Source organism: Gopherus flavomarginatus, chromosome 3, assembly GCF_025201925.1.
Source record: "Gopherus flavomarginatus isolate rGopFla2 chromosome 3, rGopFla2.mat.asm, whole genome shotgun sequence".
Classification (NCBI taxonomy): domain Eukaryota; kingdom Metazoa; phylum Chordata; order Testudines; family Testudinidae; genus Gopherus; species Gopherus flavomarginatus.
The window spans coordinates 260,522,059-260,544,306 of NC_066619.1; the positions used below are offsets into that span (position 1 = coordinate 260,522,059).

At 43.7% G+C, this 22,248-nt stretch overlaps 1 protein-coding gene across 2 annotated transcripts in view; it reads left to right on the forward strand.

The window, feature by feature from the left end:
* Positions 1-22,248, forward strand: part of EVC (EvC ciliary complex subunit 1) — a 94,627-nt gene that overhangs the window by 24,262 nt on the left and 48,117 nt on the right. For both annotated transcript variants that reach the window (XM_050947454.1, XM_050947455.1), the window contains 3 exons: positions 3,077-3,235; positions 5,945-6,161; positions 13,108-13,256. In XM_050947454.1, the coding sequence (XP_050803411.1) occupies positions 3,077-3,235; positions 5,945-6,161; positions 13,108-13,256 (525 nt within the window). The remainder of the gene's footprint in view (positions 1-3,076; positions 3,236-5,944; positions 6,162-13,107; positions 13,257-22,248) is intronic.

Here is a 22,248-nt window from a genome sequence, read left to right on the forward strand (position 1 = left end):
GTTAAAATCATGTTGGAATTGATGTGGCATTAGAGTGGAATAAGCAGGCTGGTAGTCAGAATTAAGTGATTATTCTAGTTCTCATTCTTATTGCATTTTCTGTTTTTCAAAAATCCACTGTTGAAATAAACCATATAGGCATCGACTCTAAGCCCTTTTATACCCATCTGAGCTCAGTGGGATTGTACTTGTGCAATGAAGGCAGAATTTGGCCTGTAATATTTTTCCTTACATCTAATGCTCACTTGTACTATGTAAAGTATGCACACTTCATAGATAACTTTTTCAGTTGGCAGAATTAAAGTGTTACTAACACCTCAGTAACTCTTCTGGTTACACTGCTTTGCACAGTGTAATGCATTTAAAGTGCTTTTAAATGCAAAAATGTAATTTTACTGTTGAAATTTGATCCTCCTGAAATGATAATTTTTCAGTTCAATAGCACTAGTGTGTATCAATTCTAATTCCTGAGCCAGAAAACCTCGAGGTGGAAAAAGATCTTATTTATCTAGTCTGCTGGAAAATAAGAGGAGAATCTCTTAGACTGTCTTTTTCTCTCAATTTTTTTCAACATTTGAGTTAATTTAGTGTTCATGAGTATGAGAGACCAGTCATACTGGTAGGCTATGTATAAGCTTCCCCACACTGATCTGCCAGTCCTGACTTGAACAGCCCATATATCCTAGCCCTGGGCCTCTTTGACAGAGAAACCGACAGTCATTCTGACGTGTTTGGTAGTTTGTGAAATATGCCAGCGTGAACTTCTATGGTGTTCTATTTAATCTCTTTTCCTTTCACTCGATAACACGTATCCGGCTGACAGAGATAGAAGCATGTGACATTTCATGTGAGACTGTGAAGGCAATCCTTTAAAGAACTTATTGTTCAATATTCTACAGAGCTAATCATGTGTGAAACGAATATTATTAGTGTCATCTAGCCTTACTGAGCTTCGTAGGACAGACCATTAGCTGATGCAAATTGTCATTTAATGGAGGTATGATCTGCCTCCATGGGTGGAATCATAGCCCTGGTCTACACGGGGAGGGGCGATCTAAGTTACACAACTTCAGCTACATGAATAACGTAGCTGAAGTCAACGTACATAGATCAACTTACCGTGGTGTCTTCACCACAGTGAGGCGACGGCTGCTGCTCCCCTGTCATTTCTGCTTGTGCCTCTCATGGTGCTGGAGTACAGGAGTCGACAGGAGAGCACTCTCGGGTCGCTTTTTCGCATCTAGACTAGACGTGATAAATCGATCCTTGCTGGATCTATCGCTGCCCGCTGATCTGGCGGGTAGTGAAGACGTATCCATAGAATCATACAATATTTCAGTTGGAAGAGACCTCAGGAGGTCATCTAGTCCAACCACTGCTCAAAGCAGGACCAACACCAACTAAAGCATCCCAGCCAAGGCTTTGTCAAGCCGGGCCTTAAAAACCTCTAAGGATGGAGATTCCACCACCTCCCTAGGTAACCCATTCCAGTGCTTCACCATCCTCCTAGTGAAATAGTGTTTCCTAATATCCAGCCTAGACCTCCCTCACTGCAACTTGAGACCATTGCTCCTTGTTCTGTCATCTGCCACCACTGAGAACAGTCTAGCTCTATCCTCTTTAGAACCTCCCAGTCAGATAGTTGAGGTAGTTGAGTGAAGTTACACATCACATCACAGTTACTATATTATGGAAAAATTCTCCTTGACTTCAGCCACAGCTGGATCAGGCCCTTGAAGAGCACCTCTCTTCCCTCAGTGCTGTAAGGTTTTTCCTTTCCTTACCATACACAGCAGATTGACACCTCCAAAAAAAGCACCTGGAATTTCAAAGTACAATTCTTGGCTGTTTTGGGGGACATTTAGTAGCACAAATCCTGTTGAAAGTCAAGTGCCAGCCACTATTCACAATCTCCCCCTTTATTATTGTTATTACTATAACTAATAAAGATTTATGATGATAGCACCTAGTCAAGGTTGGGACACCTTTGTGTTGCAGCAATATATAACCATTAGATGGCTGGATACTGCACAGACCCAAACCCCTGTCCTGGAAAGCTTACAATATAAGGCCCTGAGTCTACAGATGTACATGTGTTTAGCTATATACATGTAAGTAATCTCACCAAAGTCAATGAAATGACTCACATGTATAGAATTAAGCTTGTGCACAAGTATCTACAGGATTAGAGCCTAAAGCTGGTATAGGTGGGGCATACAACTTTCTAAATCACATAATATGCTTACAATTTCCAAGAAGTCAATATAATGTTTACAAACTCAATAGCTGCAAAAAACCTCAGCTAGTGAAAAGCTTCTGCGTTTTAAACTAAAATCTTGCTACACATGCACTCCTATGTTACAACATTGATAATAAAGTAACTTGTTAGAAAGAGATGACTGGCTATTAGCCTTTCTTCTGTCCTCAGTTGTAGTAATTAGCCCAGAGGTTCCCAAATTGTAGGGTGCACCCCACCTAGGGGGGTGCAGAGGAACATTGAGGGGGTGCGGCGGGGTCTGGGCCTGCTCCCATGGGAGACAGGGACGGAGCACCACCCAGACCCCTCCAGCCACAGCTCCACTCCTGGCCCCAGACCCGCCCCCAGCTGCAGCCCCAGCCTCAACCCCCTTACTTCTGTCCATGTCCCCCCCTGCCCGGGAGCCGCATCCCACTCCTGGCCCTGGCTCCTAGGACAGGGGGTGCGTGACTCTCAGAAGTTTGGGGACCACTAAATTAGCCTGTTTTTAATGTGTTGTGTGTGAGGAGTTCTTTTAAATAGCATTCTTAAATAAAATTGTATACACTAACCTCCATGTCAGAATTAGCCAACAGGTACCATACATTGGTATCTGACATTACCAAAGGTGCGTCCCCATGTTTCAAAATATGAGTTTTTTGTGAAAATGGTTTTGCCAAATGGTGACTTTTTAATGGCTTCATCTTGAATTATGATTTGCCTCCCATAATAGAACATATCTCTGTGTTGTAGGGTAATTAATTTCTCAGGTTTTTAAATATTACGGGGGGGGTTAGGAAAAGGGGAAAATAATTGATTGTTTTAATTCCTACTCTGCAGATGGAAGCTTTCTGGAAGCAGGCAGACAAAGCCGAGCAGTTTCTCCTGAACCAATCAAATTGCTCAAGTGCCAAAAGAGGAAAGATGATGATGTATCTGACTGAGAGAATGATTGCAGTAGAAGGCTTATTAAGCCAGTCTCAGGATTTGCAAGCAATGGTAAAGTACAAGAGGAGAGAAAGCTGAAGAGAGACTCAAACAGTCAATCCTAACTCAGAGCATAATGAGAATGTGTAATGTTTATGTCAATCAGAATTTATGAATTAGGTAGACAACTTATCAGCTGTGGCCTGTTTACTTTAACCTGTTATAAGGAGACTAGCTTTCTCAGTAGTTTGTAAAAACTCGTAAGTGAGTGACCTCTCATCGCTTCGATTCTGGTTCTGAAAACAAGACTATCAAGTCATGGTGGAATAAAAATGCTCTGCAAGATTTTAGTGAGAGCAGTGAGCAAGCAGCAAGAGCAATACATCTAAAGGTGGGGAAGGGAAATATTAACCTGCACATTGAGACATCTTTTTTAAATGTATGTATTCTGCCATGCCTGGATGGCCATACTTCAAATTAAGAAGGGTTCCGAGTGCTCTCCTGACTTCCTTTGGAACTGAAGACCCTCAGCACCTCCTAATAACCTGGCCTTGAGAGAGGAAGCAATAACATTTACAAGTATATTCATTTTAATGCAACATAAAGTGCATACTGTTACGCATAATTAACATGTCATTGGACCAGATCCTTCTCAGTTATACAGGCTATTCAGTAACCCCACTGAAGTCATTGGAATTATTCTGGATTTACAGAAGTATAAATAAGATCAGAATCTGGCCCACTATTGCTTCTAGATGCATTTTTTCACCCATAAAATATTTAGTGGTTAGTAGCTAATGATTTATGATCATGCAATGTGAGAGTCAAATAAAATGAATGACCCACATTGGTAAATAATCTTTATAGGTGGTGTCTCTGCAGCATGGTCCTCTAAGCTTCCATACATGGACTTTCTTCAGTTGTGCCTGGTTCAATATGAATGTTCAGTCTAAATGGATTATTTCTTATGTTTGGGTCCAACATTTAAAAAGGTTTTCTACCTGACGTTGCCTTCATGGACCTTCTAGCTTTTTGGAGAAGGACCATCTTCTCCTTTAGTTGCAGTAGTTGCTGAGGGTCACCCTATCATGCTGTCTGGAGTGGCTCATGACCATGAGTGCCTATCTCAGGGCAGACTGTCAAAAACAGGGCAAACATCCCAAAGTGGTGGTGTTTTCTATAATTAGACTTCACCAACTGTGTAACAGATGTGAACTCCTGAATCACTGTAACAGTCTTACCATAGTCACAGACAGTCCCCATCAACTTTCCAGTCTATCTTACCACCCAGGCAAGCTGGACTTAGTGATACAGTAAATGGTCACTTACACCAAAAATCACACAATATTCAGGTTGCTTCCAGTCCCAAGAGACCAGTCACTTACCCTGGATCAATTTGTATCTTAGATCTTACGCCAAAGACAACGCTTGTAGCCAGTCTTGTAATAAACTATCTAAAGGCTTATTAACTAGGTAAAAAGAAATGGTTAAAGCAAGCAAACATATACACAAAGGAACCATCCATGATTCCTAAAGGTGACAGTAAAGTGGTCATCTGTCAATTCAAAGTATCCCCACGGCAGACCCAGGGATAACCCTTGGGGAATCTCTGCCTTTGTTTAATGTATCTGGCCCTGTGAGAATTCAAACAAGCAAGGGATGACAAATTTTCTTGTGACCCTGTTTTATCTTTTACATTTGGCCTTCCTGTCCATGATATGAACTTCCTTGCACATAGCATTTCCAAGGTGTGATAGGGCTAGTCACAATCCTTGGTACTGTGATCTTTCTCAATGGCCCATTTAATCTTGATAGGCTCCTTAACAGGGATGGACAATTCCCATACCTGGGTTTACAAGTTCAGAGCAAATACTTTTAAAGTTATAAAGCATAATTTACATATTTCCTTATAGCATGGAATATTGCCATTACAAGTGAGATTAATGCATGCAGCAACTTGCAAGCATTTCACAGAGTCTGAACACTAACTACATTCTTTTAAGACTAATACCTATTTTGAACAAAACTAACACACAGGTGAGCTGGTTTGGTTTCCAGCTATGAGTTTGTCAGTTCTTAGCTAACACCCACAGCCTTGGCTAGAGCTGGCACCTGGTTTACCAGCATCACATACCCCTCCCCATCTCAAGCCATTATATAAGCACCACTAACCTGAGGAGCAAGATTTCTTAGATAGGCTCTGAAGCTGAGTTTCCTGTGCCATAGTGTAACGGAAGTGGTCTGTAATAACTTTTATTTTTCAATAATTTACTGAGCTACTTTGTTTTATATACCTTCAGTAATCTCAGTGTATTTGGACTCACTCTACAGTGGTATTGCAGTCCTATAACCGTGCTCATTCTGAAATGAAAACTGACCAGCTGGGCAGTATTTTAGAAAAAAAAATCCTTAGATCTTATCCTTTTGCTCCACCTAGTGAAACTTTTCCCTCTCAGCATCAGCCTGTGCTGAATATTGAAATGTTCAGTGCTAACTTATTCATGTTGCTTCATTCATTTTAGATTTATTTTCATTCCTTAAAGAGACAGGAAGCATAGGATGGAAAACGTGGACAGCTTTGCTTAACCTGTGCCATGGTGCAAGTGAGCACACACAATCAAATGAATGGGTCGCTGGAGGAAACAGTTTGTCTAGTGTCACTGTTTTTGTCTCTTGCGTCATTCAGTATTGAATGGGTTAATGAAGGGCTCAGCGTGTTGCAGAGATTCAGCACTCTGCCTGCACTTAATTTTTTACATAGTATTTTTGTTTTGTTTTCAGGACATTCAGGAAAGAATATTTAATTGGGAGTTAATGGTGAAAATGGTCGATTTTTTGAAGACAAAGATACAAGAAGAAAGTAAATGTAGACTAGATGCTGTAGCTGGCATATTGGACCAATTAACGATAAAGAGCAACCTCTCTCTTTCGCAGAAGGAAGAGCTTTTAACAGGCCTGCACAAGGCCTTCTTGGAGCAAGTAGCACATTGCAATAACGGTAAGTACTTTTTAAACAGACATTTCCGATCTTCATCTTTAAAATTCATTGACTTGTGAGCTTCATTTTGTTATTAGCTTCTCACTTTCCAGAAGAGTAATAACAATGCATGAAATCTCACTCTTTTGAAGCATACTAATGGATAAACTAGGAATGTTGGCCCAGATGGTGAAAGGAATGGAAGTGAGGAGCCTAAATACCTTTGAGGATCTGGTCTGCTGTTCCTAGGGAGGGTATATGCTCTGGAACAGGGAGTTAAGCCACCTAGGCCTTGCCATCAACTTGCTGTGTGGTCTGTGTAATCTCTCTATGCTAAGCCTGTACGAATAGATGCCCATGTAATAGATCCCACTTAATAGGGATGAATGCTGACTCTTGGCCACAGAGTTATACATGTCTTCCCACCCGACTCAGGAGAGAGTGAGGGGAGTCATGGAGAAGAGCTCTGTAGTTTACTTTGCAGCCTCTGTATTGTTTCCCATGCCTCACTGCCCCATGGCTGGGGTATGGGAGGGAGTAGGGGATTTGCCCTGTTCTGATTAACAACTGTTCTACTTAGACTTAATTCAAAATACTTTCGCAGACATATCTATCCATCATTACTGCTCTACTCATCACATGTGAAGAATTTATTACAGTTGTGTATTTGATTTTTTTTGAACGGACTTTGAAACCTACTGAGTTTTAACGTATCTTGGAGTGATGCAAATTGAATTTAGGAATCGGAGTTCCACTGTCAATAGTGGGAGTTGTGAACCTGGGCATTGCTCTGAATATTTACCATTTTAAATAAAGAGTATCTAGTCAGTCAGGAATAAAGGTTTAATATACCACTAAATTATTCTGTATTGATTTAATTCCGTGGTTTGCCACAAGAGTATTTATGTCTCTAGTCTCCTTCATAACATCTCGATTCAGCATCCATCAAAGTCATGGGGAATCTTTCCATTCAACTCAATGGGCATTGGGTCAAGCACCAAGTAGGGCAAGAAGGGAAGCTGGTTCTATATATTTATATTTGAAAGTAAATATTTGCTGTCTTTGTTAAATAATTTTGATTCTAAAGTGATCAGTCTGGGGTTAAAACCCTTTGTCTGCTAGAAATGCAAAGCTGGCTTTCTTAGGATAGTTGATTCTTTAACTGCCGTATTGGCATGCTGTCCGTGTCAAAACTCTAGGAGCTGAAGAGCCTGAATGTAAATACTCTCACTGGAGAGTTGCTCATATTCTCAGCTGGTTTTGAATTGGTGAGTTTTGCCATATCTAAAGGCCATCAATCCCCATTGTGCAGGTTTTGTCTTTTCTAAAAAATTGGTAAGTAGTCATATGAATAACAGTTTAAGCAAAGGATTTAATGGATGCGCCTTGCTAGTTCTTTCAAAGGAGGACATATATGCCTACCTCTGGGCTGTTGTGTGTTTCTAAAAGTAAGCCCTTAAATTTTGTTTGAGTTCATTCCTTTTGTTTTTCTCTCAGTCATATTTGCATTGTTGCAAGACAGAGATGCCGCTGATAAGGCGTTAGCTTTATGTGAAATAGGTCCTTTCGTCCATAAGAGTAAAATCTGTACACACATATTAAGCAGCCTCCTGTATTAAAAGGTTATCTCAAGCATCTTGCATACAAGCCCTCCCATCAACATAGCACAGTCTGCACTGGGAGTTCAGTTGATAGAACTGTGTCGCTCGGAGCTGTGAATTTTCCACACCCCAGAGCGACGTAGTTATGTCAACATAAGTTTGTAGTGTAGTAGACCAGGGCTGTATTTCAAAATGTTTTTTTTAAACATCCAAGGTTCTTGTAGACTTTGGGGGTGGAGGGAATGGGAAAAAACACTGCACTATCTAGATTTTTATTAAAGACCTTCAGTGCATTTTCAAATTATTTGTCAGGGAATTTATGTTTGTCAGCAGGTTGATGTTTATAATAAATTAGCACTGGGCATGAGTAATGTGCAGAGTTTATATAATGCACTGCCTTATCTCCGCCCCAAAAGGAACTTCTCACAGGGTACGTTTACACTATGAGATTATTCCGATTTTACATAAACTGGTTTTGTAAAACAGATTGTATAAAGTCGAGTGCACGCGGCCACACTAAGCACATTAATTCGGTGATGTGCGTCCATGTACTGAGGCTAGCGTCGATTTCCGGAGCGTTGCGCTGTGGGTAGCTATCCCATAGCTATCCCGTAGTTCCCGCAGTCTCCCCCACCCATTGGAATTCTCGGTTGAGATCCCAGTGCCTGATGGGGCAAAAAACATTGTCGCAGGTGGTTCTGGGTACAGCCTCACCCCTCCCTCCGTGAAAGCAGCAGACAACCGTTTCGCGCCTTTTTTCCTGGGTGAACTGTGCAAACGCCATAGCACAGCAAGCATGGATCCTGCTCAGATCAAAACCGCAATCGTGGACGTTGTAAACACCTCGCACATTTTCATGCAGTCTATGCTGAACCAGGACCTGCAAAGCCAGGTGAGGAGGCGGCGGCTATGGCAGTGCAGCGACGAGAGTGATGAGGACATGGACACAGAATTCTTTCAAACCGTGGGCCACTGTGCTTTGGAGATCCTGCTGGTAATGGGGCAGGTTCTAGCCATTGAACGCCGATTTTGGGCCCGGAAAACAAGCACAGACTGGTGGGACCGCATAGTTTTGCAGGTTTGGGACAATTCGCAGTGGCTGCAAAACTTTCGCATGCGTAAGGGCATTTTCATGGAACTTTGTGACTTGCTTTCCCCTGCCCTGAAACACCAGAATACCAAGATGAGAGCAGCTCTCACAGTTGAGAAGCGAGTGGCAATAGCCCTCTGGAAGCTTGCAACACCAGACAGCTACCGGTCAGTCGGGAATCAATTTGGAGTGTGAAAATCTACTGTGGGGGCTGCTGTGATGCAAGTAGCCAAAGCAATCATTAAGCTGCTGCTATGAAAGGTTGTGACTCTGGGAGACGTGCAGGTCATAGTGGATGGCTTTGCTGCAATGGGATTCCCTAACTGTGGGGGGGCTATAGATGGAACCCATATCCCTATGTTGGCACCGGAGCACCAGGGCACCCAGTACGTAAACTGCAAGGGGTACTTTTCAATGGTGCTGCAAGCACTGGTGGATCACAAGGAACCTTTCACCAACATCCACGTGGGATGGCCAGGAAGGATTCATGACGCTCGCGTCTTCAGGAACACTACTCTGTTTAAACGGCTGCAGCAAGGGAATTACTTCCCAGACCAGAAAATAACAGTTGGGGATGTTGAAATGCCTGTAGTTATCCTGGGGGACCCAGCCTACCCCTTGATGCCATGGCTCATGAAGCCATACGCAGGCAGCCTGGACAGTAGTCAGGAGTTGTTCAACTACAGGCTGAGCAAGTGCAGAATGGTGGTAGAATGTGCATTTGGCCGTTTAAAGGCGCGCTGGCACACATTACTGACTTGCTCAGACCTCAGCCAAACCAATGTCCCCATTGTTATTCCTGCTTGCTGTGTGCTCCACAATCTCTGTGAGAGTAAGGGGGAGACCTTTATGGCAGGGTGGGAGGCTGAGGCAAATCACCTGGCCGCTGATTTCACGCAGCCAGACACCAGGGTGATTAGAAGAGCACACCAGGAAGCGGTGCACATCAGAGAAGCTTAGAAAACGAGTTTCATCACAGGCCAGGGTATGGTGTGACTGCTGTGTTTGTTTCCCCTTGATGAACCCCCCCGCCCCCTGATTGACTCATTCCCTGTAAGCAACCCACCCTCCCCCTTCGATTACAGCTTGCTTAAGCAAATAAATTCACTATCGTTTAAAAATCATGTATTCTTTATTAAGGCATTATAAAAAGAGGGAGAGAACTGACAAGGTAGCCTGGGTGTGGTTTGGGAGGAGGATAGGAGGGAAGGAAAAGGCCACTAAAAAATTTCAAAGTAATAACAGCCTTTTGGTCGGGCTGTCCACGGGGGTGGAGTGGGCGGATGCACAGAGCCTCCCCCCACGCATTCTTACACATCTGAGTGAGGAGGGTATAGAACACGGTGAGAGTGGTTACACAGGGGCTGCAGCGGCACTCTGTGATCCTGCTCCTGTTCCTGAAGCTCCACTAGATGTCGGAGGATGTCAGTTTGATCACGCAGCAGCCCCAGCGTTGCATCCCACCACCGCTGATCTTCCTGCCTACACCTCTGATCTTCCTGCTGCCACCTCTCAACTCGAGCGTCCCTCCTGTCCTCACGTTCACTGGCATCTTTCCTGTAATTTGATACCACGTCCTTCCACTCATTCAGATGAGCTCTTTCATTGCGAGTCACTGCCATGATTTCCGAGAACATTTTGTCTCACGTCTTTTTTTTCCTGCCGCCTTATCCGAGATAGCCTTCGGGATGGAGTAGGGAGGCTTGAAAAATTTGCAGCTGCATGAGGGAGGGGAAAAAAGGGAGAGAAGTATTTAAAAAGATATATTTTACAGAACAATGCTTATACTCTTTCACAGTGAACAACACTATTCACCTTACATAGCACATGTGATTTCACTACAAGATCGCATTTTGCATCTTAATATTGAGTGCCTGCGGCTCTTGTGTTAGAGATCTCACAGACACAGCTCCAGGCAGCAGAATTCAGTTTGCGTGCGTCCATGGTAAGCCATTATCTTTTGGCTTCTGCAGCCTTCATATACACAGTGCCCTTCTTTCCCAAATACCAAGCAAATCCCATTCAGTGCTGCTTCTTTCCTATTAACATGCAGCAGCAGAAACCACCCCCCATACAATTCTCTGGGATGATCGCTTTACCCCTCCCCCCACCACATGGCAGGTATCATGGAAGATCACTGCTAAACACCCCCTTTCCCCCCCCCCACCGCGTGGCTAGTAGCAGTGAAGATCCCTGCTAGCCAAACGCAAAAAAGTTCAGCGCTAACCCTCCCCTCCCGCTTGGCTACCTGCAAGGAAGAATTTCTTTTAAGCAACAGGCGAACAGCCCAGTAGGAATGGCCATCTCTGTCTCCTTAATTAAATTCCTGAATTTCAACCAGGTTACCATGAACGAAATCACTCTCCTAAGGATAACACAGCAAGATAAAGAACGGATGTTGCTTAATGCCAGCAATCACCGGGACCATACGCAGCTAGGCTTTGTCATACCAGATTACTTGCTATATGCATGGCGTGGTCAAGTGTCCTACCATGGAGGATGGAATAAGGCTGCCCTGCCCAGAAACTTTCTGCAAAGGCTTTTGGAGTACCTCCAGGAGAGCTTCATGGAGATGTCCCTGGAGGGTTTTCGCTCCATCCCCAGACATGTTAACAGATTTTTCCAATAACTGTATTGGCCGCGAATGCATCCCAAGTCCTCAGGGCAAATTAATCATTAAAAAACGCTTGCTTTTAAACCATGTTTCATATTTACAAAGGTACACTCACCAGAGGTCACTGCCATGGCTTCATTGTCTGGGCTAGCAGCTTGGGAGGGCTGGGAGGGTAATTCCGTCTGGGTGAGAAAAAGCTCCTGGCTGTTGGGGAGAACGGAGTGCTGTGTGCTCTCTGCAAGCTCATCCTCCTCTTCCTCCTCCTCATCTTCCCCGTCCACAGAATCCTCAGCCATGGGAGATTACCACTCCCACCTCGGAATCCACGGATGGGTGGGGTAGTGGTGGCGGAGCCCTCTAGAATTGCATGCAGCTCAGCGTAGAAGCGGCATGTTTTCAGCCCTTCCCCGGACCTTCCATTTGCTTCTTTGGTTTGCTGGTAGGCTTGTCTGAGCTCCTTAACTTTCACATGGCACTACACTGAGTCCCTGGTGTGGCCTTTCTCCATCATGGCCTTGGAAATTTTTTCAAATGTTTTTTTCATTTCGTCTTTTGGAATGGAGTTCTCTTAGCACGGAATCCTCTCCCCATATAGCAATCAGATCCAGTAACTCCCATGCAGTCCATGCTGGAGCTCTTTTTCGATTCTCAGGAGACTGCATTGTTACCTGTGCTGATGAGCTCTGAGTGGTCACCTGTGCTGGTGAGCGCTCCACGCTGCCCAAACAGGTAATGAAATTCAAAAGTTCGCGGGGCTTTTCCTGTCTACCTGGCCAGTGCATCCGAGTTCGGATTGCTTTCCAGAGCGGTCACAGTGGTGCACTGTGGGATACCGCCCGGAGGCCAATGCCATCGATTTGCGGCCACACTAACCCTAATCCGACATGGGAATACTGATTTCAGCGCTACTCCTCTCGTCGGGGAGGAGTACAGAAACTGGTTTTAAGAGCCCTTTATATCAATATAAAGGGCCTCGTGTGGACGGGTGCAGGGTTAAATCGGTTTAACGCTACTAAAATCGGTTTAAATGCGTAGTGTAGACCAGGCCATAATTAAAACACCTTGATATGGTGGCAGAAGTGCTGCCACAATGTAACATTCATTTTCTGTATTCATCTTTAGCTGCACAGTTTACTTGGGGAAGTAGTGAGTTACTGAGGTATCTATAGGAAAAAAAGGTTAGTGTTCTTTTGAGGGGGTTAGGTGAATACCAGATGAAAAGACAGAGGTGAGAGAGGTTTGGATAGCAGATGTCTGGATCTGCAGGGAAAACTCATCTGGAGCCATGGAGTGTCTGAAAGTTAGGCCTCAAATGCCTCAAGCTGGCAACCCCCACACACTAAAAAAATAAAAATAAAATAAAATAATATCAGTGGATACTGAAAGCTTTGGCGTAAGTGACTTGTCCAAGATCATGCAGCAAGTCAGAGGCACAGCCAGGAATAGAACCCTGAAGTCCTAGCAGCCAGTCTGGTGCCCTATGCACTGGACAGTGCTGCTGCCCCTACAATAGAATATATTTATTCCAGAAATAAAAATCAAACTTGAACGCAGGCTTTTTTTTTGATGTATCCATTTTTGAACCAGAAATGAAAGTTCACACACTTAGTTTCCCAAAATTATAGCTTTGTAACACCTAATCATTTACGTTTTATATTCCAGAATGTGTCCAACAAGGTAAAGACCTAATAGTGAAACTCCTGGCATGTCGTACAAGGAAGATAAGAGAGATCAAACAAGCTCAGAAGGATGAACAAGGGGATCTACTCAGAAAAACTCAGAAAATAGGGGAACTTGATGAGTTTCTGAAGGTGACTGTGTAAAGATTTATATTGACTATATGGTTTGTTTTAGGACCATTGTAACGTTCTATGAAGTGCTCTCAGTCCACCAGAACTGTCAGCTTGTGTCCTCATTTGATGTGTCTACAGGGCAGAGTTGGGGATAGGTAGGCCTGCCCCAAAACACTCCTCCTCTTGCCCCCCCTCTGACCATCTAGGGCAGACTGACACCAGTCAGGAAAGAGCTGCCATTCTCAAGAATCTATTCCCTAAGTAATAGTCAGTTCACCACTAGATTCAGTAAAGATGAGATGCCTTTCTGGAAGATATGTTTTAGTGCCTCACATGTTTTTTTGTCCCAGAAGGGTAACTAAGTGAAATTCTGTGGCCTGTGTTATCCAGGAAATCAGAGTAGATGATCTAATGGTGCCTTCTGGCCATAAAATCTATGCTGGAAGTTTGTGAAGTAGGGGTGAATAATGTCACATGAGGGAATAATTGAGGGGGGGTCCCCTGTTAATAATTTTGGCAACACAGCACTTGTCAGGGGACGTTGCTTTGCATTAATGTTAGTGGTTGTGCAGGGATACTTTGGTTTAAGACATGGCATTTTGATCAATAATTATGTAATCTTACAGCAAAACTGGCATAGTTAACAGTGATGTTATCAGAATGATGAAACCCTAAATGCTGAAAGTGACAGGACTTCTGTAATTGCTGAAAACTATAGACTTACGTTATTTTAAAATTCATCCTCAACTATCAGGGAAAGAAATGATTTAGGGGCAGCAGGTCTGCTTACTAAGGTACCTCTTCACAATATTAGATTGTTCCATGAATTTTAATAAACAGTTTAAAATGTAAAAACTCAGCTAGATGGTTAGAGAAAACTTTTTTCCCATTACAAGCTGACAAATTTTGCTCATCTCAATGCTACAACTTCTTATTGCAGTCTGAGCTTTGTAATTACATTGTGTAAGTTAGATAATGCAATTACTATACTTCGTCTGCAATGCTTCCTTGATGAAGTTTGGTAAAAGAACACTCTCCATAATGCATAGGAAAAAAAAAATCAGTGTAGGAGCAGGCTTCTAGCCATTTAAGACAAATGTGTACTCTGAAGTGGCATTTTATCTCTTTTAGGCGCTTTGTCTTGATCAAATATAAACAGTTAATTTTATTATGCAGTTTGCTATCCACTGGACACTTTAATGTTTGTTTGTACTCCTGTTTAATGGACCTCTTGATAGACACTCAAAGCATATTAACTGAAATTGCAGAAGAAAGTCTTGATACAAAATTTCTTAAAGGCAAGACAATTCAGATATGGAAAGAAAATGCATTCATTTTTACATACCATAGTCTTATAAATAACTTGGACATCTAACCAATAAATTGCATAGTAACATTTGCAATCAATGATACATTTATTGCAGGATGGGAGGGAATTATAGCTGTTTGCCATTTTTTTCAGCTTTTGTATTGCAACACAGGATATAAAACTTTGATTTTTAAGTTGTTAAGAAATTCCTCCATGAAATATAACTGAGCCATGAGATGCTCTCACCCTTCTGCCCCCATAGTAAATTGGGTCCTTGTGAGCAGGTAACTCTCTCCGCTGCTCTAAGATAAAGTCCGAATGCTCTGTGGAAGAACAAATGAACCCCCTTCCGTGGGTATGACTTTATCAACAACCAAATAATGGATTATTGTTAATGCTATGCAGTAGCTTAGTAGAAATTTTCATGCTTTGTGTTCAAATGGTTTCAAGTTCAGATCTGCCTAAGCTGTCACACAGATGGTGAATGTTTATTTCCCTCTAAGTTTGTGTCCACACTTCAAGAAGGATGTTGAAAAATTGGAAAGAGTTGAGAGGAGAGCCATGGGAATGATTAAAGGATTGGAAAACATGCCCTATAGCAGGGGTCAGCAACCTATGGCACGTGAGCCAATTATTAATGGCACGCGGGGCCTGCCTGGACTCCAGCGTGCCATTAAAAATCCTGCTGACACGGCAAGCCACAGGGTCCGCGCTCCCAGGCTGGAGCACCGGGCCGAGCGCAGCAAGCCGCCGGCCCCTCCCCCGCCTTCCCCTGGAGCACTGCCGCCGCGCGCGCAGTGCTCTAGGGGCCGGGGCTATGTGCTCCCATGGGGCAGCATTTGGCTCCATGGGGAGCGAAAGACGCTCCCCGCTCATCCAGAGCCCTGCTGCCCTGCGCGCAGCGCTTCGAGGGGCGGGGCGGAGCAGTGCTGCGTGCAGGGCGGCAGGGCTCCGGATGAGCTGGGAGCCTCATGGTAAGGGGTATGGGGCCAGAGTGGAGGCAGTCAGGGGACAGGGAGCGGGGGGGTTGGATGCGGGGGGTGGGATCCCGGGGGGAGTGATTAGGGATGGGGGTCTCTGGAGGGGGCAGTCAGGGATCGGGGGGGTTGGATGGGGCATGGGAATCCCGGAGTCTGTTAGGGGGTGGGGGTGGATAGTGGTCAGGGCAGTCAGGGGACAGGGAGCAAGGAGGGTCCTGGGAGGCAGTCAGGTGGGGGGGGTCTCTGGAGGGGGTGGTCAGGGGACAAGGAGCTGAGAGGGTTGGATGAGTTTGGGAGTTCTGGGGGGGGGGTGTCAGGAGGCAGGGGTGTCGAAAGGGGTTGGGGCAGGCAGGGAGCAGGGGGTCGTTGTATGGATCCAGAGTTCTGGGGGTCCTGTCGGGGCGGGGGGCGGTTAGATAGGCATGGGAATCCAGGGGATTCTGTCTTGGTGCGGGGGTGTGGATAAGGGTTGGGGCAGTCAGGGGACAGGTAGGCAGTAGGGTCCTAGGGGGGCAGTCAGGGGACAAGGGGCAGGGAGGCTTAGATAGGGGATAGGGTCCCAGGAGGAGGTAGTCGGGACAAGGAGTCGGGGGTTGGAGGTTCTGGCGGGGGCAGTCACCCAGTCCTCTGCCCTGACCCCCCACACACATACCCACACCCAGCCCTCTGCCCTGAGCCCTGCACCCCCCCACACACACACCCCAGACCCCTACCTGAGCCCTGTACCACCCGCAGGCCCCACTCAGCCCACTGCCAGCCTAAGTGAACAGAACCTCAGACCAGCAGTGGGTTGAGCGGGCCAGCGGTGTAAGATCAATGTTTTAATTTTATTTTAAATGAAGCTTCTTAAACATTTTGAAAACCTTGTTCATTTTACAATACAACATTAGTTTAGTTATATAATATAGACTTATAGAGAGAGACCTTCTGAAAACCATTAAAATGTATTACCGGCACGCGAAACCTTAAATTAGAGTGAATAAATGAAGACTCGGCACACCACTTCTGCCGACCCCTGCCCTATAGTGAGAAACTTATGAAACAATCTATTTAGTTTATCAAACAGAAGGTTAAGAGGTGACTTGATTACAGTCTATAAGTACCTACACGGGGATTGAAATTTAATAAAGGGCTCTTCACTCTAGCAGACTAAGGTATAAGATCCATTTGCTAGAAGTTGAAGCTAGACAAATTCAGACTAGAAATAAGATGCAAATTTTTAACAGCGAGGGTAATTAACCAGCAGAACAACTCAACAGACGTGGTGGATTCTCCATCAGTGGAAATTTTTAAATACAGATTGGAGGTTTTCCTAAAAGATATGCTTTAATACAACCACAGCTATTGGATTTGAAGCAAGAATTGATTCAGGGAAGTCCTGTGGCCTGTGATAAGTCCGAAGTCAGTACTTCTGTAAAAAAAACCAAGAACCTTGTCTGGAATCTTAAACGTCCAAGTAAATCCATGTAGTGCATATGCTGCTCTATCTACAGCATGTCTTGAAAATTAACTAGTAACTTCTCTGGTTTAACATTAGTTGGGGTTTGAGCTCTTTGCAGGAAGCTATGTTCCAGTTTCATATGAATTCTTCTGTCTGCTCATCTGTCTTCTGTCTTTTGACTGTAATGATACTATGACTCAGTATGTGAGCTGCTATCATCAGCACTACCTGAGATTTGTGCTTCTTTTTACATTCCATATAATGTCCACGAAAGGTGAACAGACTGAAAATACTAAAAAATGAAGTTATCAGTTCACAGAACAGCTTTGTATACAGGCTGGTAGACTAAACATCTCTTCAATGACCCACTGATCTTTCTCAACCCAGTTCTGGAGTGATTATCTTTTTTGGAGTGAGACAGTAATTCAGACTATGCTGCTTTAATCCTTTCTTCTTTGCTAAAGACTTTTTTGTTGACACCTGCCTGCTTTAAAATAGGTACATAAATCACTAGTTTACATTGTGTAGGCCAGTTTTCAGCTATACTGTACTGTACTGATGCCTTTCAGTCCTTTGCTAATGGGCTGAATTTCAGCCAGTAACTGAGAGGCAAAAGTCTTAGGCCATTTTTGTTACAAACACTAAGGCCTCTTTGGGACTTATAGCCATTTTTTTTTTAAATGTTGTTTACAGTGAGGTTGTAGCCATGTTGATCCCAGGATATTAGAGAGGAAGGAAGGCAAGGTAATATATATTTTTTATTGGACCAACTTCTGCTGGTGAAAGAGTCATGTTTCCAAGCTTACACACAACTCTTCTTCAGGTGTGGGGAAGAGGGTCACAACTAAATATAACATGGAACAAATTTTTAAACAAGAGGAGTGCCTTGCTGTAGATAAGATTTCTTTGTGTGTTTGGGGTGGTTGCTGGATCTGTGAAGGTAAGTGTGGAGATCCAGGGGTTTCTTGTATAGAGTTGTCTGTACAGTTCCATTGTTGAAACTGATTGTGGTGTTCAGTTGATACTGGTGTGGGAGTGTTCTAGAGAGAGTTTGATGGATGAGTGTTGATTTATTAAGTTGTGGTGGAAATCTATGAGGAAGTTTAGGTCATCTGTCCAGAGGATGAAAATACTATTGATGTATCTCAGATAAGGGAGAAGCGGTGGATGTGATATACCTAGACTTTAGTAAGGCATTTGATACAGTCTCTCATGATATTCTTATAGATAAGCTAGGAAAGTACAATTTAGATGGGGCTACTATAAGGTGGATGCATAACTGGCTGGATAACCGTACTCAGAGAGTAGTTGTTAATGGCTCCCAATCCTGCTGGAAAGGTATAACAAGTGGGGTTCCACAGGGTTCTGTTTTGGGACCGGTTCTGTTCAATATCTTCATCAACGATTTAGATGTTGGCATAGAAAGTACGCTTATTAAGTTTGCGGACGATACCAAACTGGGAGGGATTGCAACTGCTTTGGAGGACAGGGTCAAAATTCAAAATGATCTGGACAAGTTGGAGAAATGGTCTGAGGTAAACAGGATGAAGTTCAATAAAGATAAATGCAAAGTGCTCCACTTAGGAAGGAACAATCAGTTTCACACATACCGAATGGGAAGAGACTGTCTAGGAAGGAGTATGGCAGAAAGAGATCTAGGGGTCATAGTGGACCACAAGCTTAATATGAGTCAACAGTGTGATACTGTTGCAAAAAAAAGCAAACGTGATTCTGGGATGCATTAACAGGTGTGTTGTAAACAAGACACGAGAAGTCATTCTTCCGCTTTACTCTGCGCTGGTTAGGCCTCAACTGGAGTATTGTGTCCAGTTCTGGGCACCGCATTTCAAGAAAGATGTGGAGAAATTGGAGAGGGTCCAGAGAAGAGCAACAAGAATGATTAAAGGTCTTGAGAACATGACCTATGAAGGAAGGCTGAAGGAATTGGGTTTGTTTAGTTTGGAAAAGAGAAGACTGAGAGGGAACATGATAGCAGTTTTCAGGTATCTAAAAGGGTGTCATCAGGAGGAGGGAGAAAACTTGTTCACCTTAGCCTCCAATGATAGAACAAGAAACAATGGGCTTAAACTGCAGCAAGGGAGATTTAGATTGGACATTAGGAAAAAGTTCCTAACTGTCAGGGTAGTTAAACACTGGAATAGATTGCCTAGGGAAGTTGTGGAATCTCCATCTCTGGAGATATTTAAGAGTAGGTTAGATAAATGTCTATCATGGATGGTCTAGACAGTATTTGGTCCTGCCATGAGGGCAGGGGACTGGACTCGATGACCTCTCGAGGTCCCTTCCAGTCCTAGAGTCTATGAGTCTATCTCAGTTTTGTGGTGCATTTGTCCAGAAATTCTTCCTCAAAGTAGCTCATGAAGTGGTTGGCATTTTGGGGAACCATCCTAGTACCCATGGCTGTTCCTATGGTTTGGACAAAGTGTTTGTTGTTAAATGCAAAATGGTTATGGGTAAGGATGAAATGGATCAGTTTGGTGAGGTGTTTGGGGTGCATAGCTGAAAGTTGTCCATTGTCTTGTAGATGTTTGAGGTAGATAGCGATGCCATCATTGTGAAGGACATTGGTTTATAGGGAGGTGGCATCCATGATGGCAAGGGAGGTTGCTAATGTTGTGGAGTTTCTGAAAGAAGTCAGTTTGTCCTGGAGGAAAATCGGCCTTTGTTTGGTGAGGTTTCTGTGAGTCCTGATGTTTCTTCAGAAAGAGTACAGTAGCCAGATAAGATGTGTTTGCCTGGGTTCTCTTGTTTATGTATCTTGGGGAGCACATTGAAGGTCCCTGGGGTGGGATCCTAAGGGATGAGGTGGTAGAGTTTCTCTTGTAGTTGTTTGGGGAAGGATTTGAGGATATCCTTAAATTCTTGGGTTAATTGTGCTGTGAGGTCTTCTTTGAGTTCTTTATAATAGATGGTGTTGGATGCACTTAGATACCGCAGAATATTCTCCAAAGAGAAATTCTGGGATACACACACCTTAACACACTTAAAACTGCTTTCACCAAACAAGGACACTCCATCTGAAATGTGGATCACATCAGGAACGAGCCACCCAAATACCCCAAGAGAACCTGCTTCAGTAGAGAATAAAAAGCCTCAGACCACACACCCCTAATTATCACCTACTGCCCCTCACTAGAGCCCATACAGGGTATCATGTAACAATTACAACCCCTGCTCTTTTCTAAACCCCATTTTCTGGATTTCAAACAACCCCCTCCCCTACAAGCTCATCATTAGAAGCAAGCTAGCCATAGACCAGGACTCATCAACTCAAAGCAGCACCAAACTCCGCTATAACAGATGCAAAACCTGCAGACATATCTCCACTGCTACAATGATCAACACCGCCCATAACACACCTTTCAAAATCCGTGGGTCCTACATATGCCTATCACAACATGTGGTGGGGTACCTTATCCAGTGCACTAAAGGCCCCCATAACTATGGGGTGAAGAAGCCAGGCGATCACTATGCTCTCAAATGAACTCACAGGAAAATGATAAAAGGCAAACACCCTATCCCTCGTGGGCAAACAGTTCACAAAACAATCACTGAATATCTGACTTCTCAGTCCTCATCTTCAGAGGAAACCTGCACAACCAACACCTTTGAAAGAGAAGCCTGAGACTTGACATTCATAACTTCATTAGACAATAAAATCCTAGACTCAATAAAGACACTGGATTTATGGCTCACTACAACAATCTATAACTCACTGACTCTCCTTTGTCCTACAATTGCAGAGGTGTTAACTGCCCACATCACCTTGAATGGTCTCTTGCATCATGTTAATTCCTTATGATGATGGCTACTGCTTTGTCATAGAGGTCAGGGAAGTCACAGAATCCGTGGCTTCCAGAGATCTCCGTGAGTTGAGACCTCGGCACATGGGAGCTGTTGGGTCCCTGCCATCCTGATGGCTGGGAACTGCGGGGCCTGAGCTCCCTGCTGCAAAGGGTAGTAGGGGTGCCCATTAGCTCCCAGCCACCGCAGGCAGCAGAGCCCCTGGGAGCTCCCTGCCGCTGAGGGCAGCATGGGTGCCCTGCAGCTCCCAGACTGCAGGGGTGCCCCTCAGCTCCCAGCCCTGTGGGTGGCAGAGGTGCCTCGGAGCACGGAGCACTGCAGCTGGTGGAGGTGCCCTGGAGCTCTAAGCCAGAGCCACTGCAGGTGGCTGGGGTGCCCCGAGCTTGGAGCCACTGGTGGTGTGGGCACCCTGCAGTTCCCCATTTTGTCATGCATATTTTTAGTAAAAGTCACGGATAGATCATGGGCTTCTGTGAATTTTTTTTTTATTGCTCATGACCTGTCTGTGACTTTTACTAAAAATATGTGTGACAGTATCTTAGCCTTACTTATGATAAGCAGTCTGTTCCACTTTGTTTTTAGCTGTGACACTCTGAATACCTTTCCCAGCCATGAAGAACTCTTTCTAAGCCTGAAAGAGTGTGTCCTTCAGCAACAGAAGTTGGTCCAATAAAAGATATTACCTCACCAATCTGGTCTCTCAGATTTTTAAAGGTATTTAGGAACCTAACAATGCAAATAGATGCTAAGTGATTTTCAAAAGTACCTAAGCAGATTAGGTGCCTAATTCCCATTAGATTCAAGAGTTAAACACCTAACCTACTTAGGTGCTTTAGAAAATCCCATTAGGCACCTATCAGCATCTTTAGTCCCCTAAATACCTTTAAAAATCTGGTCCATAATGTAAGCAGTCCCTCACTACTACATTACCAATCTTCTGAACGAGCCAGCCAGAATTATGATTATGCCTGATTTTTTAAAAATATATGCCTTCACTTTAAGTTTAATATAGGTAGGCTTGGAAGGATTTGATTTTTTTCGGTAAATCTCAGTAAATGTCAATTTCACTGTACACACACAAACTGACAGAATGAAGTTTACAGATAAGAAAAATGCTGCTTGAGAACGTAGAGTTTGATTTAAGGATATTTACTGTGTATATTTTGACATGGAATGTTGACAATTTGTGTTTTAACCCTTATAAAGCTTCAATTTTTTGAATTGCAGCATCCATGTAATTAAATAATATACTCCCACATTGTCTGGAACACCCCCATCATTTCCCCAAACTATGAACATTTAAATCATTTAAAATAAATACGTAAAACCCATAATTGGGTGCAACTGAACAGTTAAATAGGTACAAATTTTAAAATGCTTAAAAATAAACATGATTATTATTTATCAAAATTATAAAAATAATAAATATCAAGTTCTGCCAAACTCACAAGATCT